Below are 22,080 nucleotides of genomic sequence, written 5' to 3' on the forward strand. Positions count from 1 at the left end.
AACAGTAAATACAAACTGGTGCCATGCTTAGACCCAGAAGCAAGGCAATGCCATCCTGAAACCACTAGCCATGAAGGAGGTGATGGGATGGGAGCACTCACTTGATGCAGCTGCTGACGACAATGCCCCGAGGTTTGTCCTCAGTGCCCAACTTGACGATCTTCTCTGGGAGGGCGGTTGGGTCGGACAGGCTGACTCGGCCGACAGAGGCGTCTCTATGGCTGGTCCAGTAGAGTTCATTGTTGACAGGCTCATAGGCTAGGCCTTCAACTGAGCCTTGCTCTGCATACGTAGGGAATTAACGCAAAACAAAACTGATAAGCGGCTCCTAGCAGCTCCCTTTTTACTAACCCCCATGAGCACGTGTCAGCACGTGTGGCAGAGCTACAGCATCACATCGATGTGTATCAAGCATCAATGTCAAACTGCAACAAATATGAAAAATTGCGGTGCCCTTTATGTGCTCATCATATGGGGGCAGCCAAACCGGGCACATGCAGATCGGTACAGTCATTAAGCTGTTAAAACAGGTTTTGGACTGTTCGTCCTTGTCAACATAGACACAAATCGCTAAGCAGCAACTAGAGTTTACTGCATGCCTAGATCATAGGCGTAGGCATTATGAACACGCTTATTCACTGAAGGTCCACAAAAACTTTGAAGTGCCAGAAATGCACTGAAATGGTAAGGACCATGTCAGAAGGTCATCGGTGACAGAAATATGTCCATGGTCTGCTCTCAACCTAATCGCTCTTAGTCTCTTTACTGCATGCAACTGAAAAAAAAAGAGCAGTAATTTCTACTACGCATTTTTTGTCGATTTTTTTTTTTTTTTATGTCATGTCGGTAAACTGCACTTCAAATGTGGATACACTGAGCAAACAAGACTGAGCAACCCCTCCTCCAGAAGTAGTCTGCTGTCTGCAATGGCAGCTCAAGAACAGCAGAAAGAAATTAGATGAAAGATCGAAACAAAGATAGGCTTACTCTGCACAAGGACAGTGTGGCCAGAGCCATTGAAGTGAACACTGTTGATGCTGCCACGCTGGATGTCCGAGTAGAAGATGCGGCGCTCGGAGTAGTCGAAAGCGAGACCGATGATGTTGCGCATGAACTCAGAGCTGGAGATACTTGGAAACGGAGCGTTCAGGTTGGTCTCATCCATCATGTGAATGCTGTCGATGGTGCGCACCCGTGAGAACATGACAAATGCTTCATAATCTGCACAAAAAGAACAGCATTAAAAAATTATATATATCAGACCACTAGCAAGAACAATACGAAAATAGTGAAAGCAGTGCTTCAAAAACAACTTCAGATTTCCCTACCACAAAGTCACATTGAAGAACATTTGACATGGAGGACAAGAGGAGAGATATTTCAAATTGCAGAACTCTGCGGATAGTGATTGTGATAGACATGCTTTACATTATTCCGCATGCCGCTGCCCATAATGTTGCTGAAATAAGCTAAAGCTTAGGTTCCAACAGGTCCAACTTACAAACTTCATCTTCCGGATCTGTAGTCATAGCATATTTTTAGTTTTCACAGCCTGAAGCAATCAGTGTGCACGGTAAAAACAAAACGAGTGGAGAGATATTCTCCCAGAAAGAAGATTGTAGTAAGATAATTGTTGTTTGTGTTTCTTCTGCATTTCAACTGGCTAAGACTATCATAAAAAGACAATTTTATTTCAAGAATACTTCACTGCACACACAATACTCTTATCCACAACTTTTAATGACAAATGAAAAGTTACAACTATGAACATATTTCCTGAGCAAATGTAACATTTTGGACTGTAAAGCGAATGCATTTATGCAAATTCTGGAATTATGCAAGGTGAAATAAGCAATCATGTAAATTTTATCAGTAGTCAAGTTTCCTAGAAGAAGGGAGAAGACTAGGTACTAGCATTTGGCTGTTCCAGCTTCCAAGACTAGACATATTCAACGAGCTTTTGTTCAAACACTTCCCAAGAAACACTTCCATGAACACTTCTATCATGACTTCCTTAAAATACACTACCCTGAAATCAATGTGGCCAGCTTGAATTACTTGAATTGAAGTGGTCATAGAGTACTACAAAAAAATGACACGCCTTTCGATACGCGATACGTCTTTTAAATCCTAATGCTGGGCAGACAGACGGAAATCTGTCTGCCCAGCATTAGGATTTAATGCTGGGCAGACAGATTTCCGTTAAGCTGTCAACTAGGAGAGCAGCGTTGAGTCTTTTGACAACTACAGCTCTGCTTCTATGAGGTGCAGCCTCACTGCCAACGCTTCCCTGTTTCTCATGAACATTCATTTTGTTCAAATATTCCCACAAGTAGTGAACAATGAACTGAAACAAATATATTCTATTTGTAGTCGATGCGATTCCGTCAATACATATTCAATTCAGCTTTTAACTAAATTACCTTTATTCGATTTGGTATACTAGTTTGTAGGTTTATAGGTTTCAATGTCCCCAAGCGACTCTGACTTTAAGGGACACGGCAGTGGAGAGTTCCAGAAATTTTAATCAAATCATACAGTACACAGGTGCCTTGTTTCTCGCCTCCATCTAAAAGTGGCCGCTGTGATCACAACTGAGCCTACGTTATGGCATTCAGTAGTCAAGCACCCTAAACACTGAGTCACCACAGCAGAGGCTGTATTCACCTCAAGCTATTCTTATCCAATTTCAGAAAGGTACTGCTTGCACACCACTATAAGGTATCACTTAAAGCAAAATCATACAAATCTAGAGCACTGCTCATAGGAATTCTTTATATATTTAAATTCCTCAGATGCCCGAAGGAAGCACTAAGCCAAGAGCAAAATTGTTCAAAAGCAGTTAGCATGACATGAAGTGTGACTTATCAGGATGTTCTCGCTCTGAATACAAGGTAAGGTAATGCGTAAAACAAGCGCCAACCTTGGCAAGTTCGTCCATCAGGTGCCACACGGCCATGGGAGCAGGCACAGGTGTGGCCATTGTCTCCCTTATAGAGACACAGCTCCTGGCATCCACCATTGTTCAAGCTGCATGGGTTATTGGTTTCTGCAGCCAGCCAAAAAAAAACAAAAAGAGCAGTCAAGTTTATGGGTCATGTCATTTCACAAAAATGAGAGAATCTAAACCAGGTGATAACAATACAGCGGACAGGTGTATAATGTGGTCCTGTCGGAAAGCTAGGGTCACATGATAGGGCAGAGTAGGTCTTCCATCCTGTACGATCATTTAAAATTCAATTGCGCTCACATCACGAAAGACCACTAATTTATGAGCTCCCTAGACTGTTATGCAGACAGTAGTCGAAATTTAAAACCCCTGGGTTGCACACTCGCAGACTATCTAGCTCTTGGGTAAATATTTTAAATCTCAATCCAAACGTGGTTGTGGTACTGCTTAAGCAATGGGTAGCCATTATTTTAAGCATTCAAAAGCCCCATAGTCTTTTATGTTTTCTGATGTGTTTCTTAAGCATGGATTAGTGTCTCAAGCATTGCAGTAGCTTAAGAATAAAACCCGACAAGGACCTCCACAAAAGATATCTACTAACCACCAACATCTTCTGCAAGGTTAGACAAATATACAGGGAAAAAAAAAATGAAAACATGTTATATTGCAGTAGCACGACTGATATATAAGACCATACTGCTGGCCCGTTTTTAATGCATTTTTTTTTTCTTTCTACCTTCTTACAGTGAAAAGTATTCTCCCCCAAGGGATAATACTTGTGCAACATGTAGGAAAAAAAAAAAAGTAGCATTAAGTGCTTGATAGTGAAGCTTTGCTCATTATTTCTGAGACCAAAGTTACATGTCCTAATTTAATGCCGACAAATAACATGATGATACGATTTGCTTACTGGATTTTGCATATAAACACAAAACCCACTAGGCGAATGCACCATAAGAAAATTTAAGCATAGCAAAACAAAGCTGACAGTTTTTCACTATCTATCTCTCACACACACACACCACATTCTCTCTCTCACTATATGCATATATATATTGTACAATGACGTAGGCCACAAATGAACAGACAGGCAGGAGAAGCAATTTGCACTCCTACAACCGACGAACGCGCTTCTTGCTATCTGCGACGTCGAATTGCTTAGTTCCTTTGCGGGCGCAAGTCAGCCCAATAAAGAGTTCATTCCAGTGCTACACCTACCTGTCTGTTCATTAGTGGCCTTCTGTTCATTTGTGGCCTATGTCATTGTCACCACGTGACAATATATATATGCCCCAATTAGGTCTATGTTAACTTGCAATTAAAGTAGAAAAACGACAATCCGGGTTCGGAATAAGATTTGTAAATAGACTTGGACATTAAGACAGAAAATGGTTTAATTTATATTAATGGTATTGCCAACACTACTAACCTCGCTTTGGTCGCCTGTGGAACACCTGCAGATCCTTAATGGAGTCGGTCAAATGACTGACCAGCATTTCCTCAAGACCTGGGTCATGTTTCTTGACGCGAAAGATCGACCCATCTTCACGGTGGCTGAAACCAAACATGGCACATCCCTTTGTACAGCACTGTCCATGGCAAAGAAGATACTTCAGGTAGATGCAGAGTCCCTCAATATCGCCACAAAATGTGCAGCTGTCTGTTATTATTAATGTCTTTTTTTTTTTTTTCGAGGTATGAAGTTTTGTGTGGAAATAGTATAGCCTTCCTTTGTAGCCATATGGCTGCACTTGGAGAGTAATGAGTAATTGCTCCCTTATTAGAAATGCTTAGTGGTGCCTGTTCCCAAGAAAGTGCACAATGCAATGCAGGTTTTAACACATCTTTACAAGCCCCTCTCAGATGTAAGAGCCTGTACTCCACTAAATTGTTCTTTCAAATGATTCTAGACGATGCATTACGAAAATTCGCTTTCAACTAAAATTGTTGAAATTGATACTCTTTGAACTGCATTTTCCAACGATTCTAGACGATCCATTACCAAAATTCACATTAAACTGAGCTTTTTGAAACTTTTACTCTTTTTCTCACACTACAAATGAAGTATATGCCACATCAAGCAAGTTAAACTCAGGGACTTTGGATCAACAGCCTAATGCTAAAGCCATTGAGCCCGTGCTTTGAATTAAAGTTTCAAGTGCAAACTCCGGCTGACAAGAGTGAAATCCCTGCATAGAAAATGATGAGATGGCTGCCTTAATAAGAGACTTACGTGTCCGCCCAGTACACATAACTCCCATAGACGGCAAGTGAAAAGGGGTTCTGCAGAGGCCGATGCGAGTCCTCGGTGTCCTCCTCCTCCGCTCCAGAAGGCGTGGGGAAGACAGTCTCGCGCCCCGTGCCGTCCAAGTTGACCCGCTCGATTGTGTCGGTGCGCGAGTCGCACCAGTAGAGCTTGTCCTCTTCAAAGTCCAGTGCCAGGTCATTCACCAGCTGCACCGACGCGTTCACAAGGACCACGCGGTTGGAGCCATCCAAGGACGCCCGCTCTATCTTTGGTGGAACACCCCAGTCACTCCAAAAGATGTACCTATAGCAAAGGATGCAAAAAATAATTAAAAAAAAGAGAATCGAGAGCAAGAGGTTTACCATTTGTTTCTGCAACACGAAATAAAAGGGCACACGACTCTAAAAAACATTTCTCGAAGCTTTGCAGTTAAAAAGAAAGGAAACTGTAATGGATCATTTCATTTCATTCTCCAAAATTCATGCAGAAAGTAAACACTTCAATTTTCCCATGTGCCGGCCCGGCTTATAATTTTCCCAACACATAAATATACAGTCGTCGACCATTTTTTCGGACTTGGCGGCACCCGGGAAACGGCACGTATAATTAAACAGTCCAAAAATCTGTGAACTTTAAAAAATTCACTTTTCTGCGAAAAATTAGCTCTACAAATCACGAACTTCCACAGCACCTCCTACTTTGTCCATATGTCGATAGTAGGGAGTTATAGCATAGTGCGATCTGCTACTGTGGTCAGCTTTCACGCACTGCCCATGCGCACACACTCCCATGAACCAATACGGCAGGTGCGGCTGCCAGTGAACACGCGCTGACTGGTGCCGACGCGGCAAGCGTGCGCACCGCCAGGAAGCATGCAACTCACTCAAGGCGGTTACCACATGCAGAAGCGGACCGTGCTAAGCTGTGACCACTATAACCCTCCAGTTAGAATATCTCGGCCAGTCATGCTTTCGTCATGCGCATGCCACTTCGCGACATACTGTATGCAGCTGCAGGTCATAATCAAGCAATAATATTCAGTTTTCATGTTCAATGACAGCAGCGAAGACCACGAGATAAAATTCATGGAAAAACAATCGCGCGGAACGAAAGTCTCCACGAATGCACCGACCCCCCCCCCCCCCCCCTCTCTTCTTTTCCCCATGGGCGGCAGCGGAGTGAGCTGTGGTGGATGGTGTTCATGTTCTATTTTCAATCAGATTGAGCGCTCTTTGTAGGCTACTGCGATAACAAGGCGAGCATTCCTTTATTGCCACAGCCTCAAATGGCAACGATGAATAGAGGGCCAAGGCAGTCCTCCATCCGAATTACTTTGCTTCGCCTAGCTTTCAAGGGCACGCAAAACGGGTTGTTTGCGACAGATATGCCAGCTCGCGTCTATGTCACGCTGAAAGAAACAAGCCTTTGGCCAAATAACGAGCTCTGAAGTATTGCTGGTGCTAAATTTGGTCCGAAAAATCTGAATTTTGGACACCATAGGGTCTGTAATATCGTTTATCAAAATGTACGCATTTGTATGAGGAGCGTGACAGTTCCTGAATGAAGTCTGAAATATTGCGCAAGTCCAAATTATTGGGGTCCAAAAAATCGGCTGGCTACTGTACAGTTATAAAAAGCTCTATGCCCAGCACTGATGTTCAATGCCATGTGATAAAACTGCTGCTACTGTCTCAAAATATTTTTGTATGAAATTTGATGACAACCACTCCATATACTAACTGAAAATCCAGCTGAAACCCTAACCCAGCCAGATCTGCCCTGGCCTGATTTGCCATGACCCAACATCGTTCAAACAGAGCAGTGTAAAATCTATCTCAAAGGTGTAGTAATAACAGTGCCCCAAAAATGCTTTGAGCATGCAACTCTGCTGTCTCCACCTGTGTAAATAATAAGTGACACAAACAGAAAATGTGAACACACCCTTTGTACGGATGCACAACAATGGCTCGAGGCTTGTCCATGTTACCAGAAAGGAGGACGTATCGGCCAGATCCATTGAGTCGCGACACCTCAATAACATCGTACGAAGGGTCGATCCAGTACATGTTGCCTGAAATGGAAGAAAGCTCATGTGACTGGGCATGAGGGCACGAAAAGCACAGGGAGAAATTATGATAGGCCTAGCATGGTACTGTTGCATGGTGCAGTCACAGCAAATGACATGACAGAAGGTGAATAAAAATTGCACTAATAATGCTGCTTTTTATTTTTCTCACATATCTCATCCGATATGAAAAAAAAATTTCACCGTGAAAATATAAAAACGCCTCATAGCATCCAGTTTTTCTGTCATGCTCAAGAGGCCAAAGTAAAACAGACGGTTACCTGCTACCCAGTCGATTGCAAGGCCTTCAATGGCATCAAGGCCACTGACAACTGTCTCCCGTCCAGTCATGTCTCTGTGAATGCGCGTAATGCTTCCACCTTCCGAGTCCACCCAGTAGATGTACTCTAAGGAAACAAAACAGGTAAGCATGGCCATAAATACAGACAACCAAGCTTAGTATGGTCCGACACGACACCAAAGTGGGAGCGTTCCCTTTACGTCCTTATCTATTAACCAAAGGACGGAGGAATGGTGTGCTTTCCTTACAGAAGCTAAGCCCATACGAAAGACACCAACTGCATTTTAAGAAGGAAGATAAAATCTGGCCACTATTGACAGCAGTTTATGTGGTTTAGGCCCTCTATCTCTGGAAAAAATTCAAGACTATGTTCTAATTTTACAAATCAATTAAACATTGATACTATCAGTAAACAAAATTACATTTACATAAATAACATTGAAGTCGCTTAAGTCGATCTTAACGGTTTCAACACTTAAATTATTCAAATGGGTGTAAACTACAGAATTTTGACATACTGACGTTTTAAAGATTCACAGCAGTACAAATAAGTACCCGATGCATATGAAAATTCCAACTTCAAGTCTTTACATATTGTAACAAGCCAAGATAAAAATACTGCCTTCAACAATAGCCAATTTTAAATCTTCCTTTGCCAGAATTTTCATCACTATTCTTGGCATTTCTGCGTTCTCTACGCACTTGGAGGAAACAGGCTCCAGCTGTCACTCCTCAGCATGAGATAGTGCCTTTAGGATTTCCTCTGGTTTAAAAATGATACTGTCAATCAGTTCCTCCTTCAGAGCTTAAATCAACCGATCAAACAAAAACGGCATAATCAATAACTAAACAATAAAAAAATTCAGCTAAATCTTTAACACACCGGCCGTACACGCAGCAAGTGCATTTACATAAGGCACTATCTACGACCAAATTTTTCTGTCCTATCTTACAAAATGCATAACACTCAGCCTGCACAGCACAAGTCGTGCGGCTAAGTGGGACATCGGGGAGAACAAAACTAAAAACTGAAGCTAACCATCCACAAAGTCAATGGACGTTGCCATAGACACCCTGGAGATGGGAGCCAGGACTCGCTGGGAAGGTGATGAAGAAGACACCAAGGAAATGCCTCGGATCTCATAGTTGATGGAGTACAGCAGGAATTCAGCATAGCCTGGAAGACAAAGGATTCAATGAAGTAAGTGAAGGGGCGGTCCAACAAGCAATACAAACAAGCAGCTCCCGGCACTGTACAGAACAAACTAAGTGTACATGAAAAAGTTTGATCTAGGTGTTTTTTTTTTTCTTTTCTTTTCTGTGTGTTCTTCCCACAGACATGCTGCCATCTGTTCTGGCAGCACAGCAACACATGCTCTACATTATGGACGAAAAAGTTTTCATGCATCCGTGACATTGGCTTTACGACATCATGAGCTCAATGCTCGCTTCAGACTTTCCTTGCAATGAAATGTCCTCCATTGGCCCCTCAAGGATTGCACAAATGAAATAGAGTGGACTCTTCCAAACCTTTCGGAGGCATCTTCTCAATCTCCTGACAACAGTACGAGAAAATATCCAATTAAATAATCTAAATAGCACTGGTTAACAGGAGTTTAAGCAGTGTCACACTGAGCAGCATCTTGCAGTACTATGTGGCCGATAAGTACCTACCTGTGATTGCATTACACAGTGCAAAAACAGCAAGAAAATAACAAACAGAGCAATGACAAAAAAAAAAAAAATACTAATGCTAAAAACACAACCGAATAGGATTTTGTAAGTAGGCTTTCTAAAACCTGGGCAAAAGAATAGCTGATATATGGCTGCCTTCATATCTGAAATTCTATTATGCAAGATTTGCTCCATAAAACCAACATCAAATTTCACGGTGACATGAGAGTTGACACTGTCAGCATTTTAGGGAACGTTGGGAATGTAAGATAAAAAAAAGGTATTTGCCACAAGAAAGGCTAAACAGAAACAATAACAAATGAACGGTTGACTACAGGTGTTCTGCGCAGAAAAGAGCAGGGCTGATACTGCTCTTGCAACTATTTTGATGTGAATGCTCACATTGCATGGTTTGTTTTCAGATTATGATTGTTACTGTGCACCTGCCCACTTCTAGGACAAAGCCAAAAAGGCATCAATAAACAAAATAAACTGACTCCCAACTTCTTCTACATGCTTGGTTATTCGGATATTTTCGTGGCACCAAGAAATGCCCACAAAGCTAATGCATCACAGCACCTGAAACAACATCGGACACATCAAAACTGACTGCTCGATTTTTTTGACCAATTATAATCCACTGCAGCACTGCCGTACAGTAAAATTGTTGTTAATTCAGACTTCAAGAAGATCGAAAATTTCACCACATAAACCAGATTCAAGCTAGAAGGAAGCCTGTTAAGCAGTGGTCCTGCTTTCTCCTAACGTTCATGCATCGTGCATGTGCGGCTGCAACCTCGCAGATTACGTGAAAAGTCTTACCAACACACTTGGTCTCATCTTGCGGGTCAGGCAGGAAACCGGTTGTACATTTGCAGACCCTAGTTGACTGAGACGTCGGCAAACAGAGGTGGGAGCAGTTCCCGTTATTCTTGCTGCACAGGTTTTCACCTAAACATCCAAAGACACCCACTGTCAGTCAATGACGAGAGCTTACATGACGTTAAATATGTGTGCTGGCACTTCTCTAAGACATTTCACAAGGACACTTGACAAAGCGGCCTGTTTGACAGGTTCAATTATATTATGGGCTTTCTCAATGTGGTCACTGTCATGTATTACCTATACACCTATATGTCTAGCTATATGTATTTAACTACTATGACGTTAGTATAAGCAATGTTGTACAAAAACAGAGGTGCTAGCTAACTGAGAAATAAAAGATATTTAAAGTTGAGAGAAATAGCTAGGATTGAAGAACTCTTTCACTAAGAGTAAATTCTAGCACGCAGGTAAGTCGCTCCTATCAATGAAAGTGGTGAGGAAACGTTACAATTTCAGCCATTTCTGCTGTGTTTATTAAAATGAAATTCGTAATAGGAATTAAGGTGTTGCCCGAACCTTAAAAATGATATTAACCCTGATGCCTGGAGCCAGACAGCTGAGAAAACGTTTATTACTAGCTCAGCAATGGCAGTGATTTCGTTTCATCACTGCACTCTTAAAATAAAACTAAACTCCCCTATCTCCCCCTATTTTTTTTTTCTGCATCTCAAGCTTAGATCCTAAAGCATGTTCAAGTAACAGTACTGCATCCTTTACTGGATCCTGCCTGCATACACAGTATGTTTGTGCAGTACTGCCAATGCCTTAGCTGTGCACAAAGTAAACCTCTAAATATCTTTTCTTGTAATCCATCTCTGTGCCATATTTTAAGCACTTTCCTGCTCCAGTTTAATAAGCACAGGGACATCGCAATGCTAGACCCCACCTATGAAGAACCGAAGAAAAGGGGGATTAAGAGTGCGTCGTTTACACAAGGATACATCCCCCACTTCAAAAGATACTGCACCAACGCAAGCAGCATGAACGCTTCGAGGTAAAATTATTTCACTTTAAAAACTTCAGGAAATGTTCTTTTCTTCCTTATCCAACCCTCTCCAACAATGAAAAAGAAAAGAATGGTGGATCTGGCATGCAGAATATCCTCCTAAGTTTTTTATACTTTTGATCTGCTCCTTTTGTGCAATGATAAAAATTTTAATTACACCCATTGCGGTGGCTCAGCGGTTAAGACGCTTGGCTAGCGAGCCAGAGTAACTGGGTTTGAACCCGATACTGCTGCAGCCGCATTTCGATAGAGGCGAAATGCAAAGGCGTCCGTGTGTTACCCAAATGGTCGAAATTATTCTGAGGAGCTCCAATGCAGCACCTCTTTCTCCTACTTCTTTCACTCCTGCCTTTCTCCCTTCCCTCACAGCATGGTTCAGGTGTCCATTTTCCTTACTTATAAACCAATCGACATTTACAATTTTTTACATTCCAACACAGAAAATTTCATGAGGGAGAGCGCAGGGTTTTTTTTTTTTTTTTTTTTTTTGTGAGGAATGGTTTATAACTCAGCAAGCTTGAGCTATCTTGACCCTGAAAGCAGGGCATCACAGCCTATCCAGTGCGCACAGATGAAGGCTAAGCAAGGGCATAAATGAGTTATACCATCATCATCAGACGAACTATATCCAATGCAGGGCGAAGTCCTCTTGCATATCCCTCCAATTATCCCGATCCTGCGTCCTGCGCAATTAGCTATACAGTAGTGTTGAAACTGATTACCAGCTAGCACAGCAATTCCTGTCGACCCAAGCTAGACAGGCACAAACAACAGGGCTAGCTGCTGCACTAGATACTTTACAATCTGTTCTGGTTGCCTCACCGGTCTGTTGGCTGGCATCGTACACAGCGAGTGCCAGCACAGTGTCAGTGTTGTTGCGCAGCACCGTGCAGTTGGTGGGGCTGTTCTTGTCGGCCACGTGCACGGCGTAGTCGGTGGCCAACAGCAGCTGTGAGCCATAGACTGCCAGCGTGTGTGGCTGCTCCCCGCCCAGTGCCACGTCCAAGCTTTCAACCTTGGGCTCCGCACTGGTCAGCAGCAGCCGCTGGACCATGCCTTGGTCTCGGTTCACCCAGTACAGGTAGTTGGTCTCAAAATCCACTGTAAGGCCTGCGCTTACGCAGTGGGCAAAATAAAAAAAGTAAAACAAAAAAGGGTTAAAAAATATGCTGCTCAAAGAAAGTCTGCACGGTTATGCCACACAGCATAACACCATGGCCAACGGTTTCCTCAGCTGCTAACAGACAACCACGCACTCACTTGTAGAGCCTTCAAGCTTTGGGTTGTCCAAACGAGAAGTCAGCGTCTTTCGCAACGAGCCATCCATCCTGGCAACTTGAATTCTCTCCTGAGGAGACCCGTGATCAGTCCACACGATCAACCTGGACAAATGTTTGGAGTCACTATTCACAAATGAAACAATTTGTGAGCCCCAAAAGTGACAAATAAATCCTTTGATATTACTATGTGGCAGCAAAAAAAAAAAAAAAAGAGAGAGAGCAGATTCACATGCGCAATCAGCTGATGTCTGTAAATATGAAAGGCACTGTAGTAAACGGACTGGGAATTGAGAGAATAAAAGCAAAAAAAAATGGCTTCATCAAAAGCCCAGCAGTAACACACTACAAAAATGGTAAATAATGCCATACAACCTAAGCCATTTGGTCATGACAGTCAAACTCACTGCCGAAAAAAAAAAAAATATGATGCAGGCGCTAATGGAAAAAAGAAAGGTTTCGAAGCAGGAGCCAGTTCTCACCCCAGGGTTGGATGGACAGTGAGGGAACCTGGTGAGTCCAAGTCACTATCTATGATAGATGACACATACTCTCCATCGAGGCTGCAGGCAAAGATATGCTTGCCTGCCTCGCCATATGATGTGAAGAACATGTTTCTTGAGATCCAGTCCACCGCAAAGCCATACGGGTTTTCAATCACTACAGGAGGCAGGGAAAATCACCAAATCAATATGGCACATAAGAAGTCAGTGAAACCCAAAATAATGATTTCACTTTAAGTTGAGGTTCAAACCCTTTTGAGAAACATGTTTCCAGGGTTGTTAGAAAATAAACACCGTCTTCAGTTGAAGCCCACACAAACATAATGAGCATTCTCCGAAAAGCAAGGGGAAATATATAAAGCCTCGCTTTAACCGAGCTGTATGAACGTGCCTGCGTGGCCTAAGGATAATGTGAATGCAAAGGTCTTAGCATGCTGATTCTGATATAACCCTCCCATATGATAGGAGAGGCCAGAGTTGGCAGCTCTTGCCAAACGTAAAGTCAGGAAGCCCTATGTCCAGTTAGTGCTCGGCCATGTCAGCTGCCAGCTACCGCCTTCCATGAGGCCTTCTTTTTCCAGCTTTTGGATGTAACAGACGGACGGTCACCGCGAGTATAAGCGCTTAATAACTTTCGCCTTAAGAAGAGAACAGGCCAAATCTGTGTGCTTACCAGTGTCAATGATAGTTTCCACGGCTGAGCCTAGAAGAGAGGCACGCTTGATCTCATTCAGGTGTGTGTCTGACCAGTAGATCATGCGTCGCTTTGAATCAAAGTCTAGCTTCACAGCATGGATAACCTACACATACAGGAAAAAAGAAAAAAAGATCCATTTCCTTTGTATCTAAAGAAAAAAAAGCATAAATGCATACAACATCTTTTGGATAGCATAGTTGTTACAGCTGAAAAAAAGCTATGACTACCTTTCCATCGGCCTGCCTTCTGTAAGACTGACCTTAAAAGAATCACGTGCCCAGGAATTGCATAACAGACTAATAGGTAAGCATAACAAAGTGAGACAAAGAAACATCTAAACATTGGCCCCACGGCAAGAGACACGCTGCCCTAGAGCGATATAGCTAAAGAGAAGCTGCCAACTCATTTGCTAAGGTAGTACAACATTTTCTGCGCAACCTATTATTATTGATGTTTAATTTGATGTTGGGAAAGGTTGAGGGTCGCCGGAGAAGGGGTAGGCAGCGAACACGATGGTTAGATGGCATCCTCGAGGCACTGCAGATGAAGTTATGTGATGTTAAGAAGATAGTGAGAGACCGGAAAGCGTGGCGTGACATGGTCCATAGGGTCATGAAGAGTCGGACACGACTGAACGCCTAAACTGAAAACTGATTATTATTACAAGCTATCTACTCCTTCAATAAGCTTTAAAAAAATGCAATAAAAGGGGCACACAGGACTGCAGAATTGAATCTTGTAACAAGGCACACTAAACCCAGATACCATATAAATATTAAAGGCTTGATCCACCAGAACTCGCGACTCAACATCATTGTGCCAGCCCCCACCTCTGACATGAGCAAGTGCCAATATAGATATTAGGGCAATTTCATTATAAATAAAACTTGCAGCAGGTGATGACAGTTTACTGTGCCAATATAAATCAACAAAATGTGTCACACAACACAGAATATTTACGTACAGAATGAAATACAGAATTTATTCTTTTATCCATATCTTAAGTGCCCCTATTGCTATCAAAGGTATTGTGGAGCCGTGCTAAAAACAACCCCCAAATTAGAGATGCCAATTTTTTTAGCCACCTTGGGAGAACTGAAGGGTGGAATGACATGGTAGTACGGCATGTCAAGGTCAACACCTCGAATTTCATTGGGTCTTGAAAACAGCAGCACCCGCTCCATGCCTGAAAAAAACAGAGGGAAGAAGAATAGAGTTCATTTCGATTCTCTTCTACTCTAAACATACACAAAAAAGAAAATTGCAATATCATTCAATTTGCCATAGCACAACAAGAAATAAAGGCCAAGAGGCCTAATCCCCATATGTCAACGTCTGCAACTCACTGTAGCAGGTCCTGCCATCTTCCCCAAGGCGCATCAGATGTGGGCAGTTGCACTTGTATGTGTTGTTAAAGCTAAGGAGGCAGAGGTGAGAGCAGCCCCCGTTATTGGCACCACAGCCATTCTTGCCATTGCCTGCAAACAACCAGGGAAACAAACATTATGATGCCCAACAGGCTGTGACAGGTGCAGCAGAGAACAATGCAGTTACTATTTCATTTATGCACATACCATAACAATCTCACAAAGGTGATGAATGGTTAGCAGCTTTCTCTATCTGCCAAGCACAATATGCACGCTTTTGAATGCTGCCCCCCTTATTTTAGGAAGCGACTCCCATACCTTTCGGCTGCCTTGATGGATGGAACACTTGAATGTCAAAAGGCTGTATCGCAGCCTTCTGTACTATTTGAACATCGGATCCATTCCATTTGTTGCACTAGAAAAGATGAAATCACAAAAAGTTGAAAGGCTAATAACCGAGCACACCAAAAGTTAATTTCTGGCCCATGTCACATTTTTGCCCACACGTTGGCAAGATCATAAAGGCCAGAGTTAGCTTGCATTCTTAGGTTAGAATGAAATGCGTTACAAGGAGCATTGAGAGCCATTACACTGACCATGCCGTAATTGCTGCCGTTGGCAACAAATACATAAACCGCCACAAACAGCAAAACGGCTGAAATCATCCCAGCCACAGTGGCTGCTTATCAATGGAGGCAAAAAACAAGGCACCCGTGTACTGTGCAATGTCAATGCGTGCTAAGGAACCCCAGGCAGTAGAAATTTCAGTGACTTTCACTATGGTGTCTCTCGTGGCCCGAGTCACTTTGGGACATTAAACCCCATAAGCCAAGACAAACCAACCATGGCAGATTTAGTCAGAACCGGGTCTCAAGTTTCAAGTGATACTTTTTGAAGCAGCCTTGCCTATAGTACGGTAGAATATTGGTGATACAAAGCTCACAATGACGATTTTGACATCAGACTTGCCGCAAACTTGTTGGGGCGCACAGAGTAGGACAAGAGTTTGTGACATGGGCAACGTGTGGCTGTGAAACTGCTACCTGTGCATACAGAACAACTAACGATCAGAGAGTCAATGATATGGAGACCTTGCGCAGTTGTCAACTGCTCGCGGTGCATAGCGTGGCTGTCGATCGCGATGCTGGCAATGTGCGGGCCAGGCGCCGCAGCAAACTGCTTCTTGTGCATGTAGAGTGAGACTGGTGATGGGATTGTGGTGAGATGAGGGCTGTGACCAGCTGCAAACTACTCGTGGTGCGCACTATGTGACTGGCGATCGCGGAGTCGACGATGCGCGTAATGCACAAGGATGTGGTTGCAGTGTATGTTTTCATAGTTGCACGGAGCAGTGTTTGCAATGTCTGAAATTTTTGCAGTTTGTGTTTACATCATCCGTAGTGGCACGGAGCAATGTTTGCAACGTCTGAAATTCTGCTAGGGAATTTCTCGAATTCGTATCAACTGGGTTTGTATCGGCAAAATTCTACTGTGTATTATTATTAAACCTACAAAGAGTGACAAGACCTATAGCCGTAAACTAGTACTTCCACTATGCACATATTCTCAAAGATGATAAGATGTCTTAAAAGACACACCTACAAAAGAATACTGGAAATAAAGGCAAGAGGAATCCTTACTCGAATGACAGAATTGGTTCTCCAGTCAGTCCAGTAAACATAATTGCCAAATAGTGTGATGGCAAATGGATGCGACAGGGTTTCGTGGCCTCTCAGTATTTCGTGGTAATCGGAGCCGTCGTAGCGTGACGTGTGCACGGAGTCAGACCGGGCATCGATCCAGTAGATGCGCAGTGCCACAAAGTCTAGGGTGAGCCCGTTCGGCCACGCACCCCCTTGGGTGACTTCATCAATGCGCAAGACAACACGTCGACCATCACCACTCATGGACGCCTGCTCAATGCGTGGCGCTTCCTTGTCCCAATCTGTCCAGAACATCAGCCTGCAGAGATGAATTAAAAAGGCCAGTGAGTGAGGGAGCCACTTTCAGAGCTTTCTGTTTTTGTTTCGTGTTTGTTTCCTTCAGAATGTACAAACTAGTTTGGCTCCTCACTTTACTGCAGCTTCTCCTCGTCTGCAGCATGCAACAAAATCGTGAGCACAGTAAGACGAACCAAGCTCACCCGTATCGGGGGTCAAGCACAATGGCTCTGGGGCTTTCCATGTTCCCTGCGACCAGGGTCCTTCGGAAGCTACCGTTCAGTTTGGCCACTTCAATCTGGTCTAGGTTGCTTTCCACCCAATAAAGGTTCTCGCCGATCCAATCCACAGCAAGGCCCTCGGCCGTAGCCAAGCCAGTCTCCACGACCACTTCAATGCTTGACAGACCTTACACGAAACAGAGAGGATGGAAAGATTTTAGACGGTACTTTGGAAAATGTGTGTGGTAAAGATGCTGGTGATCTGATCAGCCAATTAGCTTGTTTTAAAACTTGTACAATATGTATGAACAAACCTCTAGAAACAGCCCCAAACAGACGTGCTAGAAAAGGAGTGAATGAGTAGAGGGGTAGGAGGTCATAACAATGGTGACATATTTTTACGGTACAAAGGCTGCTTCGGCCAATGAGTGCCAAGGCACACGGTATGGGATCAAAGAGCCATTTGCCAAGCAATTCAGCCCAGATTAAGAAGAGCACCAGGTGGGGGAAGGCTTGTACCATTGCATCCCCACTGGTGGGGGCAGCTAAGAAGCCACGCCCTTCTCCTCCAAGCCTCCTTTACAAAAAAGGGGGGAGGGGGGGTGCAAATTCATTTCAAATTTGGTGGAAAAGAACCATGCACGTGCTTGTGGTGATGCTGATGTTGGCAACCAACCGGCCTATTCATACCTCTGCACTGCTGTTCTCTGACAACAAACTGTAAAACCACACAACATCACTCCATGGGTATCGTAAACTATCTAGCGGTGGTGTCGGATGACTGTTTTGATGGTTTCACCATTTTACCATGTTGACTTTAACAAATGCACTGAGTAAAAAGCTGCTGGACTGGATGAGGCCAAGAGAGCCTATAGCTTTTGCCGCTAGACGGCTGAAATGAGTCTCCATGCTGGCGTTGTCCTAATGTTGAATCGTGGACGACTGACCAGCGTTCTCAAGGGGCTTGTTAGAAGGCATGCCAGATACCAAACCCATTCAGAGGTACCGAGGAAGATTTTCTGTGGAAATATGTCTCTGGCAAACGACTCTCGGCAGATGATGCACCGGATGGCGACAACAGCTAAAAAGCCCGGAATCTGAGAACATTTGCTGGGAGCACATGTGAAGCGTGTGTGCGCGGTGCAATAACGGCACATGCTAGCTGGCAGTTTGTGCGTTGTCGCTCCCCATGCAAGCTGGAAGAAGCATTTTGCAACGCTTGCATGACTGCTGAGGTTTGGACTGAGGCAAATGCTTTCGCCTAACCAATGAATGCTATGCATAGGGGCTGGTTATATTCCGAGTATTCTTCTATCCCGTGGTTGATGGTACTGATATGATCGATGGTGCAGTACCCTTTCCGAAAACCTGCTTGATCCTTTCATTGATAGAAATCTAATATTTCCCTGATTCTATTAGCGATTACTTTAGTAAATACCTTGTATGTAACAGATAGTAAGCTGATTGGTCTGTAATTTTTCGATTCGTAACATTCCCTTTCTTAAGATAATGTTAGCGTTCTTCCGAGGTTCCGGTACTGTTGATGTCACCAGGCATTGCATATACAGGGTGGCCAGTCTCTCTAGCAAGGTGTATCCCCCCATCCTTCAACAAATCTGTAGTTAACTTAGCCTCCCCAGCTGCTCTCCCCCTTTTCATGGCTTCTAAAGCTTCCTTAACCTAGTCGTTCGCTACTGGCGGAACGTCTGATTGCTCCTTACAGCTGCCAATCTCATTACTGTCCTGACTACTTCTGTTACTGTATAGGTAAGTATATAGCTCCTCGGCTACTTTGACTATCCTGTCCATATTAGTGATGAAATTGCCCACATAGTCCCTTAGCGCAGGGGTACTCAAACTGGGTTCCGCGGAACACAGGGGTTCCGCGGGCTGTCTTCTTGTGTTCCGCGAGAATCCTCGGAGCTCAGGGCAAGCACTGCTCTCAAAGAGAAACTTAATGGTGAAGGCTTGGTGACATTTTGGATGGGGACTGCTCCACTGTTTCCATGCCTCTTTGAAAGGGCAGTGGACATTTTGCTTCCCTTTGCAACTACATATGCATGTGAACAGGCATTTTCAGCCCTCGCCTATCTGAAGAACAAGCACAGGAGCCGTCTTGACCCGGCTGCTGATATGAGACTGGCTCTGAGTGCTACTGAGCCACGCTTTGACTTGCTCTTAAAAGGGAAGCAGTACCACCCATCACATTAGTATTTGTATTAATGTGTGCGATAAACATTTAACCTTTGCAATGCTGGTAAATGAAAGCGGGGAGGGGGAGGCGGGGGTTCCCTGGAACTTATTAAAGGCTTTTGGGGTTCCTCCAAGCAAAAAAGTTTGAGAACCCCTGCCTTAGCGCATATACCTGATCACTGCCTGTGCCTAATTTCCTCATCACTGCTTCCAGGCTTCCACAGCATGCTCACCTTTCTCTATCATATGCACCCTTATGTCGGACACTTTACATCTATTGATTACCTTCGATAACTCTGCAAGTTCTAGCCTGTCTGTATCCGTTGGGTTGGATGCTTTTATACTTTAGCATTTCTTAATCAAATCTTTCATCTGCTTAGATAATTTACCAGTATCCTCTCTAACTATCCTACAACCTACTTCTAAGGGGCATTCAGTAATGATACAGTGACCATACTGGGACCCCCTCTTCACCAGGCATCCCTCTTACCACTACAGTTGAGGCCAAAAGATAAACACACCCTGATGTTATCGCTGGGCAGCATCTTGACACGCTGCCAAGAAATGCGCTATGGACTGCATACTTACTCCCTCCTATATAATGCCCACCCCAGGGCCCTTAAGGGACAATAAACGATGATGAAGATGATGACTGTGGGTGCAAAACAGAGGGAAACGTTAATAACTAAGGCTTTTTTTTTTTTTTTTTTTACTGCGAATGCACTATTTCATGAGGTTTAACCAGGCCTTCAGAATATTTTTTAGGCTTACCAGGTCAGGCCTTTCAAGGCCTAACCAGGTCGTTTGCTCCACGCTGCATTCCAGCGCTTGTTTTTGCGTGCGCATGCACAGTTGTACACACCAATAAACCTTCGAAATAAAAAAACACCAAAAAGCTAATGAGGAGCACACAAAGCAGAAATTGCATGTGGGAAAGGATTCTCAAGGAGGCAACTCCTACTCACTTCCAGAGATGACAGAGCCTCGGTAGATTTTGTCGTCCACAACATCCGTCCAGTAAAGCATGTCACCAGAGTCTGAGTGAAAGAAGTCCAGCGCAATGGTGTTTTTGAGGCCCGTAATAAGCGCACGCAGAGACATGGTGTTCAAGTCGACACTTCTCAGCTCGTGGCGATTAGAGAAGATCACGTAAGGTGTCGCTGGGTCTGCAAAGGTCAAAAAGCACATTTATTTACCAAATGTAGATAAATATAAATGCACCAACCTCGACAGATTTCAATAGTGACAGCCAAGGAAAAGCAGCAATCTTTATGAAGTACATGTTCAGCCCTCAAAAATAATATATTCTTACCTATAGTTCAGGCTTTCCAGCTACAATCATGGCTTTGTCTTTTTTTCGTTTACATTCAAGAAAGTAAAAATCCTTCTATCCTCGTAGCAAAAACACAAGAAACCTCTATAAAGAGGTAAAGGTATATGTGCCTGTTCAATCATGGAAATATTTCTTTGGAAATATTTCTACTTTGCTTTTGCTAGCTCTACTGGAACTCAGCACAGTGAATAAAGACACAAAACAGACAGACCAAGCAACCTTGTGTGTAAAGCCCTAAATTAGGCACCCAGAAGACAAATTTGAATTGAATTCTCAAATATGAAAGCCGACAAATTGATGCTCATATGATGTCTTAAATATGAAAAGCAACACTTTTGTTTAGAATGAATGTTCTCTAAGATCAAGTCAATTCATAAATGTCCAGTAGCCTATACATGCCCTCACAAAAGACCTACTTAGAGATACTATGAGCAAAAGAAAAAGAAGAGAAATAGAGAGAGAGAGAGAGAGAGAGAGAGAGAGAGAGAGAGAGAGAGATTCCTTTTATTCATTTTATTATTCAGCTAAAAAAAAAAAAAAGCCTTCTCAGAACATCTGCCTTTTAACCTTTCAGCATAGAGCTACCCCAAGTGTGGCCGTAACAGAGAACTCGGTAAAAGACAGCGCCAGCTAAAACCTTTTTAAATTGTGAACGCAAAGTATGCAATCATAACAGCAATCAAGACACACTGTGAAGTGATAATTTTGCACTGCAACATAATTTTTGAGCCCAGCTTAACCTTGGCAATTTCTCAGGCAAATCTCAGCACATGCTCCAGGCCACATTTTGCAGAGTCACGAGTACTAATTTCCCCGCGCTTCTACGCCAAAAAGAGTACAGAACGCTTCTAATATTACACTTCTATCTACATTGGCAGACGCCAATGAAGAAAGCAATTCAAAGTTTCACCTGCATCATGCATGACACTCCTCACCTGTGCTCTTGCAAGTAAACATGTCCGAAGCAAGCTCGTAGCCTTTCTCACAGGTACACTTGTGGGAGTGCTTCAGCTGGAAGCATTTCTGACTGCATACACCCCATTGAGAGCATGGCTTCTTATCTGAAATGAATCAGCAGCAACCTGTTGTTAGCATGCAACATACCCATAGCTTACAGATTACCGCAGGCCGTGCCTGAAGAGGAACCTAAGTAATCTTACAGTACAGTTAAACCTCGATGTAACGAAGTATTTTGGTTTTCACAACTTCGTGTCCGTAAAACACCATGTATTCTTAGCCTCAGTATAACGAAGTAAATTCTATTGCACTTTCAATGTAGCGAAATTTCATCACTGCTTAGAAACAAACCAGCGAAAAAATTGTGCCGCAAGCACAAAAGGTTGAGTGGAGCATATACCAAAGCAAGCATCGGAGCGCGTGTGAAGGTGGTGTGCCACCTGGAAGGCAAATGAAAAGTGCG

The 22,080-nt window shown here is 43.4% G+C and overlaps 1 protein-coding gene across 2 annotated transcripts in view; it reads right to left on the reverse strand.

Annotated features, from left to right (window-relative positions):
* Positions 1–22,080, reverse strand: part of LRP1 (LDL receptor protein 1) — a 127,814-nt gene that overhangs the window by 67,514 nt on the left and 38,220 nt on the right. For both annotated transcript variants that reach the window (XM_084594272.1, XM_084594271.1), the window contains 20 exons: positions 21,596–21,721; positions 20,293–20,493; positions 17,117–17,321; positions 16,614–16,935; positions 15,292–15,388; positions 14,953–15,084; positions 14,692–14,792; positions 13,583–13,709; positions 12,889–13,066; positions 12,390–12,511; positions 11,952–12,239; positions 10,061–10,189; positions 8,604–8,741; positions 7,545–7,670; positions 7,140–7,269; positions 5,184–5,501; positions 4,380–4,504; positions 2,924–3,049; positions 988–1,221; positions 102–282 (listed from right to left, as the gene is read on the reverse strand). In XM_084594272.1, coding sequence (XP_084450398.1) covers positions 102–282; positions 988–1,221; positions 2,924–3,049; positions 4,380–4,504; positions 5,184–5,501; positions 7,140–7,269; positions 7,545–7,670; positions 8,604–8,741; positions 10,061–10,189; positions 11,952–12,239; positions 12,390–12,511; positions 12,889–13,066; positions 13,583–13,709; positions 14,692–14,792; positions 14,953–15,084; positions 15,292–15,388; positions 16,614–16,935; positions 17,117–17,321; positions 20,293–20,493; positions 21,596–21,721 — 3,406 coding nt within the window. The remainder of the gene's footprint in view (positions 1–101; positions 283–987; positions 1,222–2,923; positions 3,050–4,379; positions 4,505–5,183; positions 5,502–7,139; positions 7,270–7,544; positions 7,671–8,603; positions 8,742–10,060; positions 10,190–11,951; positions 12,240–12,389; positions 12,512–12,888; positions 13,067–13,582; positions 13,710–14,691; positions 14,793–14,952; positions 15,085–15,291; positions 15,389–16,613; positions 16,936–17,116; positions 17,322–20,292; positions 20,494–21,595; positions 21,722–22,080) is intronic.

This window comes from Amblyomma maculatum, chromosome 2 (genome assembly GCF_055883805.1).
Source record: "Amblyomma maculatum isolate TAMU_Amacu chromosome 2, ASM5588380v1, whole genome shotgun sequence".
Lineage (NCBI taxonomy): Eukaryota > Metazoa > Arthropoda > Arachnida > Ixodida > Ixodidae > Amblyomma > Amblyomma maculatum.